The 17,956-nt window shown below is 34.0% G+C and overlaps 3 protein-coding genes across 6 annotated transcripts in view; 1 reads left to right on the plus strand and 2 right to left on the minus strand.

Annotated features, from left to right (window-relative positions):
* LOC106790985 (sodium-independent sulfate anion transporter-like) overlaps window positions 1–12,116 on the plus strand; it is a 15,623-nt gene extending 3,507 nt beyond the window's left edge. The window contains exons 2-10 of one of the 4 annotated variants that reach the window (XM_014756285.1): window positions 680–873; window positions 1,039–1,176; window positions 1,251–1,529; window positions 1,756–2,065; window positions 2,625–2,927; window positions 3,042–3,282; window positions 3,346–4,440; window positions 5,418–5,475; window positions 5,779–5,829. In XM_014756285.1, coding sequence (XP_014611771.1) covers window positions 680–873; window positions 1,039–1,176; window positions 1,251–1,529; window positions 1,756–2,065; window positions 2,625–2,927; window positions 3,042–3,282; window positions 3,346–3,592 — 1,712 coding nt within the window. In that variant the 3' untranslated portion in view covers window positions 3,593–4,440; window positions 5,418–5,475; window positions 5,779–5,829. Of the gene's footprint in view, window positions 1–437; window positions 559–679; window positions 874–1,038; window positions 1,177–1,250; window positions 1,530–1,755; window positions 2,066–2,624; window positions 2,928–3,041; window positions 3,283–3,345; window positions 4,441–5,417; window positions 5,476–5,778; window positions 5,830–6,268; window positions 6,530–7,871; window positions 8,078–8,189; window positions 8,416–8,514; window positions 8,743–8,809; window positions 9,121–9,187 lie in introns of those variants that run through there. The other 3 variants (XM_014756287.1, XM_014756284.1, XM_014756283.1) reach the window with 3 other exon arrangements.
* Window positions 10,207–14,087, minus strand: LOC106790986 (clusterin-associated protein 1). Its single transcript, XM_014756288.1, has 6 exons — window positions 13,656–14,087; window positions 13,327–13,523; window positions 12,716–13,111; window positions 12,402–12,640; window positions 12,145–12,326; window positions 10,207–12,030 (listed from the first exon to the last, which is right to left on the minus strand). Exons 1-6 carry the CDS (start codon window positions 13,675–13,677, stop codon window positions 11,747–11,749), a joined length of 1,320 nt encoding a protein of 439 aa, XP_014611774.1. The 5' UTR covers window positions 13,678–14,087; the 3' UTR covers window positions 10,207–11,746.
* Window positions 14,088–14,335: 248 nt separating this feature from the next.
* LOC106790987 (peptidyl-tRNA hydrolase ICT1, mitochondrial) lies at window positions 14,336–15,349 on the minus strand. Its single transcript, XM_014756289.1, has 3 exons — window positions 15,061–15,349; window positions 14,742–14,930; window positions 14,336–14,667 (listed from the first exon to the last, which is right to left on the minus strand). Exons 1-3 carry the CDS (start codon window positions 15,208–15,210, stop codon window positions 14,407–14,409), a joined length of 600 nt encoding a protein of 199 aa, XP_014611775.1. The 5' UTR covers window positions 15,211–15,349; the 3' UTR covers window positions 14,336–14,406.
* Window positions 15,350–17,956: the final 2,607 nt, after the last annotated feature.

Below are 17,956 nucleotides of genomic sequence, written 5' to 3' on the forward strand. Positions count from 1 at the left end.
AATTATCTACAACTTTTGTTTGAAACTTTTTTCGATTAAATGCCTAGATTCTAAGATACGGCCATTTTTACCCTTTTTCTCGTAAAGGCCACATCGTATTGCAAAAAAATTAGCACCATTCGATTCAGCGACGTCGAATTACCTTTGTATCAAACTGTCGAGAACTTCTACCTGAAAGTTTTTCCTTCACCTCTTATTGACTGGGCTATATCCACGTTGTCATATTTTGTTAAAATATTTTGTAGTCATACACTTGAATAGTATTATCTGACAAATAACGAGTAATCGTGCATGAATCGCGTGTTATCTCATTTGAAATCCAATCTAAATAGTTCTTGAATCAGTAAAGAAAGATTATTGTTAGCTCATATCGCTCTAATCGTTTAGCATGGTTCAGTCTTTTCATGTTGCTCGTAACAACAACATTGGCTTATTAATAATTAACTTTTGCTTGACGCTTCTCTACACGTTTAAACATATTTTTATTTTTAATTTGATATCACAAAAACTCGAAGAATTTGTTGTAGTGATGTTTTAATCGATAAGATATGATTCTGTGTACGTTGATATATGCATGTAGAAAATAATGATTAAAATCATGTGTTTTTGGGTTTTGTAATTTTTCTCAGCGAACAAACGCGAACAAATGAAGAATGATTATTTTACCTTTGCTTTACAGGGAGAAGTATATTTTCTACCACTCGAGACTGTAACATCAAGGAAATCCTTGTTCGAAGAATACCGATTTTAAATTGGCTAAGACTTTATAGCTTGGGAAAATGTTTGCAAGATATTTTGGCGGGATTTACAGTCGGATTGACAGTTATACCGCAAGGTATAGCTTATGCAACAGTCGCTGGTCTTCCACCTCAGGTAAGTATAAATAAGCACCTCAATAAGTATAAATGAAGATATTATTAGCAATTTGATGAAGATGGCTAATGTTTCATTGGATAATCAATCGTTTTATCAAATGCATTGTATTCAATTTATATCTTTGAAAAACAATGAAATTTCTTTGAATATTGCAAATTACAGTATGGATTGTATAGCAGTTTCATGGGATGTTTCGTGTATTTGGTGTTTGGTAGTACAAAAGAAGTAACTGTAGGTCCTACGGCCATAATGGCGTTACTTTCTCAACATCATGTCGTGAAATTAGGAGAAGATATTGCTGTAAGGAATATATAAATAGATATATTTGTTATAAATGATATGCTAAATCATAAATATTACTATCCTTTTTGCAGGTTCTTATATGTTTCTTATCAGGATGCGTAATAACAGCAATGGGAATATTTCAGTTGGGTTTCCTTGTCGATTTTATAAGTATGCCAGTGATTAGTGGCTTTTCTAATGCCGCAGCAATAATCATAGCAGCTTCACAATTAGGCAAACTCCTTGGTATAGAAGGTAGAAGCGATTCCTTTGTCGACTCGATCGGTCAAATAATCGATCGCTATGATCGCATAACATTGTGGGATACTCTTCTTGGCGTGATAACAATAATATTGTTGGTTTGTTTAAAGGTTAGTCTCATATTGCAAGATTAGCATCAATTTCAATGACATAAAATTGGTAAGAAAAAGAAAAAAAGAATTTCAAAATTCGAGTTCGAAGATAATAAGATTTATATCTTATCGATAGATATATTTATTTCGATATATATATTTTATCTAATCATGATAATTATTGAAAAAAACGTTAGTGACTTGTCTAATCTTAAATAACGAAACAATGTTTGGATTAATCCAGAATTTGCCTGGCAAAAAAAAGGGAACTACATTGGAAAAAATGATGTGGCTAGCCTGTTTGGCTAGAAATGCGGTGGTCGTTGTTATGGGTACAGTCTTGGCTTTTGTCTTATCTTTATACGACCTTAAACCTTTCATGATTACTGGAAAGATTACAGAAGGTCTACCACCTTTCAGACCACCGCCATTTTCTCTAGACACTGGCAACAAGACTTATTATTTTCCCGAATTGATCGAAGAACTTGGTGGTAGTATCGTATCGATACCAGCTATCGCCATTTTGGAAAGTGTTGCTATTGCCAAGGCTTTCGGTACGTTTTACAATTATTATAGCTATTATTTCAATTGGAAGAAACAAAAATAATAATAATAATAATAGTTGAAAAATAATTGAAGTGAAGAAAAAGGAAACTGCGTTTGAATGAACTTATGCACTTCTCTAGTGGTCTTATAAATACTCGATGAAGATATACCTAAGTAGAAAAAAGTAGATCAAAAGCAGGCAATAATGCAAGCTATCACTCCCTATCTCATATACGTTATTTATCTATGCCTATATGTATATGCAAATAGTTAGGAATAGTAGTAGACCACCAAGAACGCGTGTTATCGACTTTGAAAAGCATTAATAATCGAAATAAAGGTAGGAACGTTCTTGACACGATTGCATTATCTAAAATAAAATCAATTGAAAAATATGCATATGATTGAAAAATATACGATATATAAGATTGTACGATTCAATAAAAGTTAATTGAATCAAATAAAAGTTAACCTGGCAAAGGTTAATCTTTCTAAACCATTTTCTATTATCTAACTAACTAATATTAATTAATATATGAATTGTTGTCTATTTCCTTGGAATCATAGCCAAAGGAAAGACTTTGGATGCAACGCAAGAAATGTTAGCGGTTGGACTGTGCAATGTTATTGGAAGTTTCGTTAGATCAATGCCAACGACCGGTAGTTTCACCAGAACCGCGGTGAACAACGCATCCGGCGTTAAAACTCCAATGGGTGGCATAATAACCGGTCTCTTAGTGTTACTAGCGTGTGGTCTTTTAACGTCGACTTTTAAGTTCATCCCGAAAGCCACTCTAGCTGCTGTAATAATCATTGCTATGTATTACATGTTTGAAGTCGACGTATTTTCTACTCTTTGGCGCACGAAAAGTAAGACTTTAAGTGAACTTACCTGTTGCGCATTTAACACACATTGCGCGGATAATATATATTAGTATATATTAGTTGAATGCTTTATAGTTTGTTTATTGTATACTTTCACAGGAATTGATATCGTACCCTTGATGGTTACTCTGATATGTTGTTTGGCTTTAAGCTTGGAATATGGTATGATCGCTGGTATCGCGATTAATCTTATTCACCTACTTTATTTTACGGCCAGACCTGGCCTATTGATCGAAGAACGCGCTTTCGTCGACGACAATATAACTGTGATTTTCGTCTTACCCAAACAATCCTTGAGTTTTCCAGCTGCGGAATACTTGAGAGAACAAGTGATGGAATGGTAAGATGATCGATAATATTTTCTAAATATTGATTCATATTTTCATCACTTATAATTATCTAGGTGTGACAGATGTCCCGAAAATTTACCGGTAATAATAGAAGGCCGCAACGTTTTGAGAATCGACTCGACGGTAGCTAAAAATCTCGCTCTACTTCATATCGATTTGGAAGCCAGACAACAAAAGCTCATCTTTTGGAATTGGTCGGAAAAATTACAAAATATTTTGACCAATTACGATTCCTCTCTGTCGCTATCATTTAACAATTGTGGAAGTATACCTCAGATATTAATGAATAGTTCGGTCTGAATGCCGTATGAAATACCGTATGGAAATAATATCAATTTGTTTATTAAATTTATTTATCGAAGTTACACGTCGACTATTAGTTACATATATACCAATCGAATGATAAAAATCGCATATTTAGAAAGAAATGAATCTCCCACGATATGTTATCATTGTATGATCTTATCGAACTTGTGATTACAAACGAATCACAACGAATATTAACGCAAAAATTCATCTGAGTGAATGGAAGACATTTCAAACTATTATTATATATTTGAATGAATCTATGTGCAATTGATCTGACTGATTGATCTGATCAATGATTTTGTCAATATTTCAGTTAACGATTAGGAAAAATGAGCTAATGTTCGTAATAAATATACATATATAAAGCGCAAGCGCTCGTTTGTACAGTGAAAATTTAAACGCGTGCGCGCATCTCGCATAAAAGGACCAATCAACGTGGACGGTTAAGTAGAGGGTGCTTCGATCGATGTTGCTATTCGTGATGAGCGTGCGCGCGAAAGATAGACCAGACTATGCAACCCTAACTTTCCCATTCGCGACCGACGCGGACCACCGACGTGGACCATTACTGCTTTTTTATCTTTATTTCCCTATCTTGTCTTTTCATTATTCTTATTACATTCCCTTCGCGATAACAAAGAAACAAGAAGAAGAAAACATTTTTCATTGAGGTGTTACTCATTGATTCTTACCGAGAGTGTGCTTCGCTCATCAGGGACGACGCTCGATGAAAGAGAATGAAGAGAATCGCTAACAAGAGGAAACAGGATGAACAAACTTGCACAGCATTTCTACGACAAGAACGCCCTTCTTATTTCCAACGATTTTCCTCTTTAAACGTGAGTACCGAATACTCAGTCCCCTCTAAAGTCTTTCGACCAACCCCTATCTTATTTCATTTATCGTTGTGTCCTTTACGGGCTTTAGTCACAATTCTCGTCACACACACACACCACGCGCGCTTTTTCTTTTACCGAACGGCTCACCCCATCCATTTTATGTATTATTTCCTATTATTATTATTATTATTCACTATTTTTACAAACTATGATCGAGAGGGTGAACGAACCAGGGTAATATTTTTCATTTTCCACGGCGAATAATATTTCCTCTATTAACTCGTCCAATGGACATTTTATCCTGCGTGCATAGTCAAACGTATTTACCTATGATAAGATAGAAGTTTTGCAATAGATCAAAGTATCATCGACATTTAAGCGCAGTTTCTAAAGAAAATATACGAGTACACATTAGTTATAATAGATTTATGATATAGAACATTCCTTTTTGTCTTTTCTTTTATTTACCTTTTTTACACGAAATACGAAAACTAAAATAATTTACTTTTCTTTCAACCATTATTCCCACGATGCAGTATATTTATGTTTTATGTATATTATATATATTTTTAATATACGCTATCGGCCAAGAGTTTGGAATCATTTGCTGATTATTAAATCATCTCGCATATATCGTTATTATATCAAATATAATTAAGTTGAATTACTTGTCCAGTTTAAGGCAATGCTAGGAATTAACTTTCCCACAAAATTTTCCGAAAAATATTACATTAGAATAGAATAGAAAACATTCAAAAAATAAAAATTCATTGTTATTTCATATTATTAAGACGGTTTTTGAAGAAATATACTGAAAAATAAAAATTGTGTTAACAAACAAATCTATCTCCGCTTAAAAGAGCTCATTTAAATTTACGTAATGATTTCATACTTTTGGCCGGCAATGTAAGGTGAATGTCTAGGATAATATTAAATACGTAAGCATGTATAATACATACATACTTGTAAACTTTTAGAAGAATTTCTATCGATGAGATCTGCAACAACGAGTATCAAGATCTGCGGAAAAAGTGTGTATGTTATATATTAGAAATTATATATTAGAAATGATATTATATAAATCATATATTATAGACATTACTATAGGCATTAGTAATTTTGAGTAACATCGGTTTCTTAACGTCAGTAAATGTTCAAATTGAGTTTGATTTGACTTTGTTACGTTAGTAAATGCGCGCGAGCGTAACTAAACACACATGTTTAATAATAATAATTATAAAGCATTGAGAGATTTGATTTGTAACATAATTTTAAGGAGATAACAAAACAAATACAAAATTTCATAATTATCAATCCTTCTTTATTTATGTATTTTAGAAGACGCTACCGTCCTCATGCTTGACAGCAATTTTTCTGGATCTTTTTTAAGTAAGTTTTATATAGATAATTCAATAAAATACACGTAGGACCCATTTCGGATAGGGTACCAATTATATAAAATAAATTTTAGTTAATATTTTGGAAACATAAAGCTTATTTATATTATTCGAACGCGTACGGACACACATAGATGTATAGAAGAAATTTCTCAAGAAACGTTAAGGTACTCAAGTTGCATTTTAAAAGGGAAAATCAATACTTTGCATGGAGCGGTTGAACCTGCGAGTTAAGGAAATCTGTTTTAAGAACGCGCGTACACACACACACACACACACACAAGGAAACTAATTTTCTCGACGATGCGTGATCTTTATGTTCTTAAGGATTGTAAAAAACATGAAAAAAAAAAAGAAAAAAAATTACGCAGCAAATAATAGGAAAAAAGACTTTGATTCAGTCGGTGCCGTTTATTATTTGATTTACGTAGAGCTGTTCGAGCATGGGTGCCCGACGATCAGGTTCCGGCGGGGGTCGAGGAAACGCTGGGATCCTGAAGGAAAGGGCAAACATGTCCTTTATGCTGGTAGTCATGTTCTTCGCCGTTTTTGGTCTGATCGTTCTCACGGAGATATTTCTGATCGACGAAAGACGAGGTGTAAACGTTAGCGGTACGGGTGCACTAGGTGGTCACAGAAACGGACACCGTTTGCCAGCGGCACCGGATCGTCCGGATTACGGTGAAATCGGAGTAAGTTTGAATGGACAAATTACAAAACCGTTCGTTATTTCTCGATTCTCTTGGTCTATAAATCAATATCAAATCTACCTGGTTTCATAACTTTAGTAATTGTTTAAATAATAACTTTGTCACACAAATTGTGTGTAATTTTCAATGAAAAATATAAAAAGAAGTACGAACTTTAGATTAATAGAAAAGATAATCGAGAAAAAGATTGCATGGAAAAAAGAAAAAAAAACGAATAAAAACAAAACAGTGAGAGAAAAAGACGTAACAATTAAAGGATAAGAGTAAGTTTGCTTGTTTTTCGCTCATCTCTTTTTTCTAACTTATTCCTTGTGCATCTTCAACATAGCAGAAGAAATTTATCCTACGAAAAGATGTCGCGTTTGAAGTTGGAGAAACGCGAATTTTCCATTCAACGATCCTACCACCAGCCTTGGTAATCCCCTAACGTTTCCTTTCGGAAGCGAGGGAAAGCTTAGGAAAAAGGACTTTCGAACTAATACCACCACTTAGGCTCAACTTTGTACTCGGCCTCTTTTTCTCTATCATTCACGCCATCCGAGAGTAAAAAAAGTGCAAGCGGAAAACCTTATCTTCCATCTTTTCGCATCACTTTGTTCTTCTATATCGATTTATTTTCCCTTACATTTTCTTACGAACCACTTGCTACGATATTTCGACAAAGATTTCAATGAAAATCATTCTATTACTATATATTATGTTTTCAATTGTGTATATTTGAGGGTAAACTAGGCTGACCAATATAATAAGTATTATCGGAATTGTCGCTAGTCGCTAATACTTTACATTGAAAATTTCGATATTATTTATTGGTCAATCAAGTAAATACAAAAATCAAATGATTCATTTCTTACAGAGACAAATAAAATTTTATATTTATAATCATCATCGTCGTCGTCGCCATGATCATCATCATCATCATCGTCATCATCATCATGATCATCATCATCATCATCATCATCATGATCATCATCATCATCATGATCAATCATTATCATCATCATCATCGTCATCGTCATGATCATCATCATCATCATCATCGTCGTCATCATCATCATCATGATCATCGTCGTTGCATTTTCATAGAATTCAATTTACAATTCTCGAAGACTTGCAATCGTAGGTGGGCGTGCAAATTCAATCAATAGAGATAAGATTGACACTGCATGATCGACTATCTTTTGCTCGTTTATTAAATAGTAGAGATTTATCTAGTAACACGTGTCGTGTCTCAGGGTTGCGTTGATCTATCACCTAATTCTTCTAACTTTCTTTCTTTCCATCATATTCTCCGATATCGAGTTATTTCTTAATGATTTTCCAGGGCGAAGACTACATCGGCTTAAAGGGTACCTTCGACGATCATATTGGTTTATTGGTTCACGGGGAGGAAGGCGGACAGAAGGCAGCGATTCATGCCGATCCGAGGGTCCTACCAAGCTTACCGCCTAGTTTGGAAGCTCGTTTACCGCAATTAGACCAAAGCCTGAGGGTCACGCATGCCGAGTGGTTACCAGTTACCAATACCAGGTCCGTCCAAAGTATTCCCCTTTAATTGAACTAATTGAAAATCGATTTCTAAGGAAGTTTCCTAGTTTGCAAGTATAAACAATCGATATATCGATAGCTAACTCATTTGCAGATTCAAATTCTTCGTTTACTCGGCATACTACGACGACAGAGTGGCGGCGTCGGCGGCGGCGGCGGCGACTGGTAACGGTGCATCTGGAAACGTTAACAAAGGGATAGTACGAGTTATAAGTGCAACGAAAACTCGAGGACCGGAACGAGTATGGTGCAGACTTTGGTATCGTCAGCAAAACAGCGGAAATGTAACGGCCTCGGTAACAGTGGCTGCTAAAGTAAAGGTCAAAATACTTAACATTTTCTCTTTTTATTAAATTTCGTTATTCTTTTTTCCGTTATCGATTTCTCACAATTGTTTATGTGTCGTTCGTGATTTACAGGTGATCAGAGAAAATTGGAATTTGAAATATAGCGCCTGTTTCGTTATCTGCCCTTTACCAAAGGAATCGATCATGGCTGACAGTATACCGGAAGCCGTTAGCGTCGTAGCTAAATTAAGAGCAACTCCGACCAATCGAATTCTCGTTTTGAATCGACCCGAGGATAGATTGAAGGACAGAGAACCATTAGCAGTTTGCGTGAAACCTTTGCATTACGATTACAATCGAGTATGTAACGAAATAGTCATTTTCATTCCAAATTCCATGCAATTACTAAATTGATATTTTTATCCAGGTATTGCAATTGGTTGAATTTATCGAGCTCTACAGATTACTTGGTGCAACTCACGTTACTCTTTACAACGATACAGTCGGTAACGAAGCCGATTGTGCCCTCAAGTATTACAAAAATAAAGGCCTGGTAACTATTTTACCTTGGCACCGTTTGGACATGATTTCTCAACGAGAAATACGAACGGAAGGACTTTTCGCGGCTTTAAACGATTGTCTTTATCGGTCCATGTATAAGTATGAATACGTAGCACTCGTTGATCTTGATGAGTTCATCATACCGCGTCACAATGACACCATAGTCGATCTTATAAGGTACGAGAGAGAGAGAGAGAGATTGTGTCCGGAAAGCAAATTCATTTCATTCGGTGATTCTTTTCAGGTGGATGAGCAGTCGAATAAACACCAAATCAACGGGAGCGTATTCCTTTCAAAACGCCTTTTTCTATTTGCAATGGGCGGACGATCCGTTCGTAACGATGAGCAGGACCCCAACCGAAGCTGGTCTGATCACGTTAAAAAAAACTAGACGAAGAACTAAGTTACATCCGCACAAACAACGATCTAAATACGTTTGCAAGCCTCAGGGAGTCGTTGAAGCTGGCAATCATTTCGTTTGGGAATTCATACCTGGACATGGCACTCTGAACATGCCTTTGGACGCTGCCATATTACATCATTATCGAGTATGCGAGTTTGGTGGCGACGATTGTATAAAAACACCCTCGGTGGTCGATAGAACGGCCTACAAATACAAGGATAGGCTAGCAGAGAATACTGATAGAGCTTGGACAGATCTTAGTACCGAGTGTACCTTGCCTGAACTGGATCCCGTGCCAATAATGACGCCACGAATAAAAACTAGCCCATTGGGGAAGTCAGTTAGGTAGCGAAAGACTATCATTAAAGTCCCATGGGATATTAGGAATTTAACTGGCACGCCGAGGGTCGCCAGGACCTATTTTTACAATTATGGTAACCCTTGATCGATCGATTAACAAACTCGATGAATCTTTCGTGAAGATTCAGAAGCGTTAAGAAGACGTGTTTAATCAAATTTCATCAGGGTAACCGTACAAGTTTTTACCCTGTTGGCGGCTTACGTCCGGAAGCTCCAAATTCGAAGGATTTATTATATCTCCTTAATAACCGACCGGAATAATTGGCTAGAAGATAAACGAGAGACGATATCGTCGGATTGACGTTGCCTTCGTTGATTGAGGTTCGATCGAACAATTACAATTTGTTCGTTATGCGAGATTATACATACAAAGAGGGTGTCCATTTTGTCAAAAGTGGATCAACAATATTTTTCTACGTGGAGTCAGAAAAACCGGGTCACCCCAAATGTCTCGCATTTAATTTATTATCTGACGTCTGTGTTTATTACTTCTTTCACTGTCCTTTCTTTTTTATATTTCCATGCGTGCGTTCTAACGTTTCATCGGGCTTACATCGGGTTTACATCGGGTTTACATCGGTGGCAGTCAATCATTCTATTTTTTCCTTTCTTCTTTATCTTTTTTCTTTTTTTCGGATCCAATACTTTCTGTCTATCGTTCGAAAATTATTATTGACAAGCGAACCAAGATTTCATGTACAAGTTGAATACGTTATCGCATAAACGGACTATATTCAAACACTTTTAGCTTCTCTATATGTTGCACAATAAATAAGTCATTATATTCAAAGTTAGAAAAGTTAACAATAATATAGTACACACGATGTTCTCGAGCGAGTCGATTTGATTTTTACTGCATTTGTATTTCTTCGTTAGATAGAAAGTATGATGATCCAAAATTTTCGATACTAAATGTCAATGATACTCTGCTGCCTTTCAGGCCTCAAACGTATATCGCACAGCTAACAAATCATTTTTCTTTTAAACATACCAGCTATATTATAAATGAATTAACTTACATATCTATACGAGACTAATTTTTGTCAACTGATGCCAATGCTGCCATTGAAATTATTACCGCAGAACATTATTTGACTACTGTTAACTATTTGCTGCTGCCGTTTTGTAGCTGCTTATACTGAATTATATCTTTTTAGAGAAAACCAATCTCTGTTAACAAAAGACTGTTAATTCGGTAGTCATGGCCTAATTTTTTCGGTCTAAGGTCTTTTAACGATTGGCAATAAATCAATACATCAATATCTTAACATTTTCAAAATCCTTTTCTCATTTTGGTAATTATTATTCCTTTGAGAATTGATATGAACAAAATATGTATATATATATCTTTTATGTTAAAACATATTTCACTTTGTCATCTTATTTGCGATCATAATTTATATACCACGTTAACAAATTCTTGTGAATATAAATCATCAAGATTATGTATAAGTTTCGCTCCTTTTTTTCGGTTGTTCATTTATTTTTATTTTTTATAATGAGCGCACTCAAAATCCGCACAACGTGTTGAAACAAACTCCCTATGCATATCCATAGGAACAATATCTGACGTAGACATATTTAATGTATGTACAATGTGTACTTAGAAATACTTAATATTAATGACCCAATAGAAGAGTATTATAGAAGAAAATTTTAACGATTTATCGCTAATTATTTGTATCTCGTCATTGTTCATTATCAATGAAAATGCGTTGCTCGTCGAACAATCATAATTGAACAATATTAATATAATATTACTTTGTTTTTCATTATTATTATTATAAGGATTATATAAAAATCATGCAACTTTTTGCATGAATTTTTGCGTCAATTTTTGCATCAATTTTTGTTTATACTCTATGCTGCGTGTAATATCTATGGAATAGATACAATGATGGTGTACGATGATACCTATCTTTTTCTATTTTGTTTATTTTTTATGATACATACCAAATAAAGATAGAGAAAATGACGAATCGAGTGAACGATTCTGTTGATTTTGTCGAATCAACGGAAGATGATTAAAATTATTTCTAATTAAAAATCTTCATCGGAATGATCGAGCTTGCTGACAGATCGTTTATCCTGACCAACCTTGCGTTCGTAATTCCCTATATCCGTACCTCTAACGGAATTTAAAAGATCATCGTCATCCTCATCGTCGTCGTCGTCGTCGAGATCTCCGTCAATAAGTAAATCGCTGTCACTATCGAGCGAGCCAGCACTGTCGTTAGATTCCAAAATTGTTCCTCGTTGACGACCAGACATGCTGCCGTAAATTCGTCGCTGAGACATTTGCGTTCTCGACGTTTTCTCTATATCTGTAACGATGATTCTTACTTTATTAACATTGCGATGTTACAGCGAAATGTAAAAGAAAGGAAACAATGAAAAGAGAAAAAACATATGAACTTTTTTATTTTTATTCTTTTCACCTGCTTTTGCACGAGCACCCTGTTGTATAGTATTGTCTATATTTTGTTTCTCAACTTCGCCAAGAGTCAATGGAGATTCTTGTAGACCTGTCCCAAAGACTAAATCATTTCCTTCAACCATGCTTTCGAAGCTTAAATCCTCCGAACGCAACTGTTCGAGCTTCCTTTTCGTTTCCGCTTGTCTAACAATAAAATAAACGGAAATATAAGAATATCTGTAATCCCTCCTTTTTTTTTTGTTACGTCATTCAATTTACCGTTTCTCAATGCGTTCCTGTTCAGCCTTAGCTGCATCCTCGTGTAAATGTTCTAGATATGAAAGATATCGAAATTTTTGTAAATAATCGTTGTATAAAATTCTCAGCTCTGCTTCGAGCTTTTCATACTCTTCCATGAAAGCAGGACGAACTTTTCTTAAAGCTTGAAGTCTCTTTTGATTTCTCTCTAATTCTGATCTACGTCTTTCTATCCTTGTATCAAGACTTTGCTCTGTATCCTTTAAATAGAAAGATAGATAAAAATCTTGATAGAAAAAAAACAATCATTTTAATGAAATATAATTATTTAATACCTTAACATTGTCGATTTGTTTTTTAGTATCTTCTATTTCTTTTCTCATATTTTCAATAACATTCTTCAAAGCATTTTCTATTTCAGCAGTATCGAATTGTCTACCAGCTTTGTTGTTTCTAATATCACGAAGTTCTACTTCTCTGCCAAGAAGATCAAAAAGCGTAGCACCATTCACTGTCAAGAGACTAGCTAATTGTCTCGTAGATTTTAATTCGTTTATCTCGTCAGAAATGTTGAATTCTATGATCTTACGATTATCATTATAATTTATATTTTCACTACCACGATTTTGAGCTTCGTTTAAGAGATTCGTTATCTTTAATAATTCTTGTACAGCATAACCGTCCGCTTGATATAGTTTTTTCGTATTTAATTTCACGTTAGTATTTAATGCCTGTACACAATAAATATTTAATTAATATGTAATATATATATATATAAATGTAAAAGGTCAATATTACTAATCATTTGATTTTGTAGCAAATGTAATGCTAGATTCTGATTGGTCGAACGATTGTTTTCTCTTTATAATGCTATACTATATTTGATTTTATCCAACTATTATTCTCTTCACGTTTATAATTAAAATAAATAATTATAAATGGTTACCATAAATTCAGCGACACTACGTATTAAAAAAATTCGTTCTTCCTCGGTATTATGCTCGAAGGTTATATCTACATCCGGATCGAATCTTTTTACGAGCCAGACTAAAATTTCTGCTACCAAAGGAAAATTCGGTGTGCGAAAATTAGCTATCGATATTAATCTTGGATATCCAAGCACTCTCATGGTCTCTGTAAAGTCTATATAATATTGTAAGACGTTGCTCATTAATTTGTTATTAATATTTTATTTATTTCGTCTACTTTTATTTATATATATATGATAGAAAATAGTTACATATCTTTCTAAATATAATGTGTGAATTTACATACTGCGTAATTCTCGGAAAGACATCTTTTTCTTTTACTTTATTTGTATTTTTTCAAACAATAGAAATTAACCACAGATCAATCGTTTCTATTCACTTTTGTTTTCACTTAGGCTGCATTCGTTACCATGACGACAACTATAAAACTAACATAACGTTAACTACAACTTCGCATCTGACATAATTATATATATATATATATATATAAAAGATGATAAAAAGAAAAAGTTCCGTTTATCTTAAGGCTTATAGTATTTATCAAGAAAATTAGAAAAATGTCTAATTAACGTGGGTCCTAAAGTTGACCCTTTCAAAGTTAATTAATTTTTATTATTTCTGAGCATTCGATATCATAAGCGAATCTTTTGGCAACATATTGAATCTTCGCTGAGGAATTTGCTTAGAAATGCATTAGCTATCAAAATAAGTTTATTATGAAAATAAACGAAAACTATTACTCTAATTCGACAAAGATAATTTGGTAGACGCAGAACATAATATGTAGAAATGAGATATTTGCAATTCTGACGTCTACAGATCATAGATTGATGTACGCTTTCAAATATTCCTTCAACTAAGTATACTTTATACCTCTGATATATCGGATCTTTATTTTTTACCATCCTGTATATATACAAATGACGCAAACTTACACACAATGGGATTTTAATAAAAATAAAATGATTTATATTTTATTCTTCTATTACTAGTTTCTGTACGTTCAAATACATCTTCTATATAGTTATCTTTTGCATTCAAAAGTCTACAGGAGTGCCCTGTCTACTTTGCTTTATCTGCGAACGTATTCTTTTTACAAAAATTCTTTCCCTCGCAGCTTTGAGTTGTCTCTTTCTTATAATCTCTTCGGTTTCTTGGGTCATTTGCGGTGGCTCTTCCACAGTTTTCCATATCAATGTTCTAAGTTTTTCTAATGCATCGGCTAAGTTTAACTGTTGAGATCTTGTGAGATCGGATTTAATTATTAAAAAGCCTTCTTTATTTATTTTGTTTTTTTGCTAAGAACAGGAAGATATGTTTATTATCATATATAAGGTCTTAAATCATGTTAAAATCACTTTGTTCCATCTACCTGTTCCAATAGTTTCTTTTTAATTTCAGTCGACAACCATGTAGCATCTTTCACATTAAATCTTAAATCTACTTTAGTGTTTACAGTATTTACATGTTGTCCTCCAGGACCACTACTACGATTGTAGGTTATATTTAATTTTTCGATAGGAATATATCCATTAAATTTGGCCGAGGGATCTTCTGGTACCTGAGAATATTATCATAAAATTCATCAAAACTTGAAATTAGGTTATGTCCTATAAACAGTATTTTATTATATGCATGTTTTTTTTTTTTGTAGAAAAATAATGTTTATGTAACGTATTGAAAACGCTTACGAAATTAGCTGTAAATAATTTCAAGCTACTTCCAGGATATAAATTTTCCAAAGAAACCGCACTTTTATAACCAATAGTTTTCGGACTATTAATGCAAATTTGAGTGGACGTTTTAAGAATCCTCATACATTGTCTCGTAAACAAGTTCATTGTGATTTTTTCGAAATAATTCTAATTGCACAAATATAAAATTCGTTCGTTGACGAATTTAATGTTCTTTATACTTTCTGTTAAAAACTTCAATATATCGCTATAACATATTTACTTGTAGGTATCGACCTTTCGATATGTCGAATAAACTATCGATTATAAGTCGATTCTTAAAATTCTTTTAGGCGCTTAAAATATTTGATTTTCAAATGAATCAAAAGGTTCATAAAATGGCAACCCGATCAAATTTGTCGTCTAATTAATTTTGAGTTTTTTTTTATGCGTTGCACTGCAATCCTTAATAACCGATAAAAATATCGAAGAATGTCACTTCGACACTCGACTATTATTCTCATTGATCTCTCAAATATTATCTATCATCACTGATAATAGCGAGGAAATATTGAAAGAGAAAAGTTTGAATGATCTAGTTACTCCGCACCTTTTTTCGATTCTCGCGTTAAACAAATAATAGATATATTTATTTATCAAATGAAGCGCGTAATTTGCATGAATTTAGTAGGAATCGCAAATAAGATTAAGTGATCTTAATTTGAGGCAACATAAGCGAACGTGCGTCGTCTACGCGCCTCGTATACGAGCCATTGACGCAATCTTTAGTTTTGCAATCGTCCAAGGATTGCAGAAAGCCATTTTGAAAATCATGGTAATAACGGAGGAGCGATCTCCTGCAAGGACACCGAACTTCTCCTGGCTGATTGCATTTTTCCCGATGGGAATACTGTGACAAGGACAAACGCAATGCGCCACGGGTTGTTGCACTTGTAAAAATCGACGATTTGTTACGACGGTTGCAATGGAATGCAACGAAAAATATGGAAATATGAAAAAAAGGACCTTAACCCTGACGCGGTCGACATTTTGATATTAGCAGCGTATCCCCTAACGCGTTTCTGATCGTTATCTCTACTCTTTGTCTACGCGAGTACCTTACCTTACCTATCGTTACATAAATCTAATGACATAATTTGCATTCCTTGGAACGTGCTTCGATCTAACGTTATTTTCCATAAAAGTATACTTGATAATCGATTGTATGATATAACGGCACGTGTAACGGAACGTCCGTTTTTTAAGAAGATGTCATCGCGTTCCAACGGTTTTACAAGAGTACAATAGTTTTCGATATTGTGGTGTAATGATGCGGAATAAGTATTGCGCATGTGACGGCTAGGCGCGTGATCGGAGGAGTCTTCTATGAGAATCACGCGATTCCTCGTGAGATACCTTATACGCTAACGATGTAGTACACATACTTGGATAGATATATATTGTATAAAGATGTTACCGAAGAAGCCTATTGCACATTCCGTACACTCCTACATATACAATATTCCGATATTTAGCACTTTCTTTTCCTATTCCTTTACTTTGAGAGATGAGCAACAAAAGAGAGAACACGAATGGGTTTTAGTTTGGTCAATTATACCGATGTAAAACCATACAGCCAAGCAATTTGCGGTTAACCTAATCGGAAATCATGATTTTTCGTCTCTTCTTTCTTTCTTTCTCGACTTTAATTAAAACTCTTCTCTTCTTATAATTCTCCCACGTCTTTTATTCATACAGATTTGTATTTTTGTTCATACAATTAAAGTACAAAATAACTATAAATTTATTTTATAATTTGTATTATATACAGATTATTTTCCTTTTGATATTCAATCATTTTCTGCAAGTAGTAATAAGAACAAAGAGAAGAAATTATACATTGTGCACAAATTTGATGTTATTACGTTCAGATAGAATTTTTGCAGCCTGTAGTATTAAAACCTACGCTTTCCCAGAGGGGAGTGGGGGTCTTTGATTTTCTGTTTTTCTGATTTTTAGTAAGACGCCTTAAGCGCTCGGCCATTACTGCTTCGTGAACGTCACTATTCACGTTGTAATCATTGCAATTTCGTATTAAATCATACATACACGTTTGTCATAAGCAAACGAATCAACACGATTCCGGAAATAATCTGTGCTAATTTGTTATGACTCATGGAATTAGCGGGACAAATATATCTAAGCTTATCATTAAACAATCGCTAAAATGAATTTTCGAAAGAGATAATTATTCAATAATAATTATTCCTTTTTTCATTTTCTTCTTTTGTTTTTTTTTTTCTCGTAACTTTATAAGCGTTCCTATCGCGATATTACGATAGGTGATGTAGAAAATAGAAGGTTATTGCTCCATATGTGGTATCGGATTATTTATCGCAGAATAAACTTAACAGAGAACCCACACGAATCTTCATCCTTTATTCCTTTCATAATAGATTACGTACATGGTATCTTTATCTCGCTTATATTATTGCTATCCGGAACCGGATTTGAATTATCCTACACTTAGCCCGAAGGAAACTACAGTGGCGTGCAAGAGTCAATCATTCGTAACGTATTCCATCTTTCTGGTCCCGTCTCCATCTTATCTTTATTTTAATCATTCATTTCGTACGAATAAAACATATTGACTTGTATTAAATTTCTGTATTTCTGTATTAAAGTTTCTTAATAAAACAATTTTCCTTATGATTTCTATAGATGCGACATATATGTATCTATATTTAAATGTATTATTTATCGTATATAAGCATATCAATCAAATTTGATCAGCATTTCAAATCCGTCATTCTTTCTACAATAATGCTCATAGTTCTTATCTCTTTTTGTACTTTGAGAATGTTCCGTTAGAGAGAGAGAGAGAGAGAGAGAGTCATGCTGTTTTATCAAATCT

Source organism: Polistes canadensis, unplaced genomic scaffold (assembly GCF_001313835.1).
Source record: "Polistes canadensis isolate GaletaPanama2010 unplaced genomic scaffold, ASM131383v1 scaffold_275, whole genome shotgun sequence".
Lineage (NCBI taxonomy): Eukaryota > Metazoa > Arthropoda > Insecta > Hymenoptera > Vespidae > Polistes > Polistes canadensis.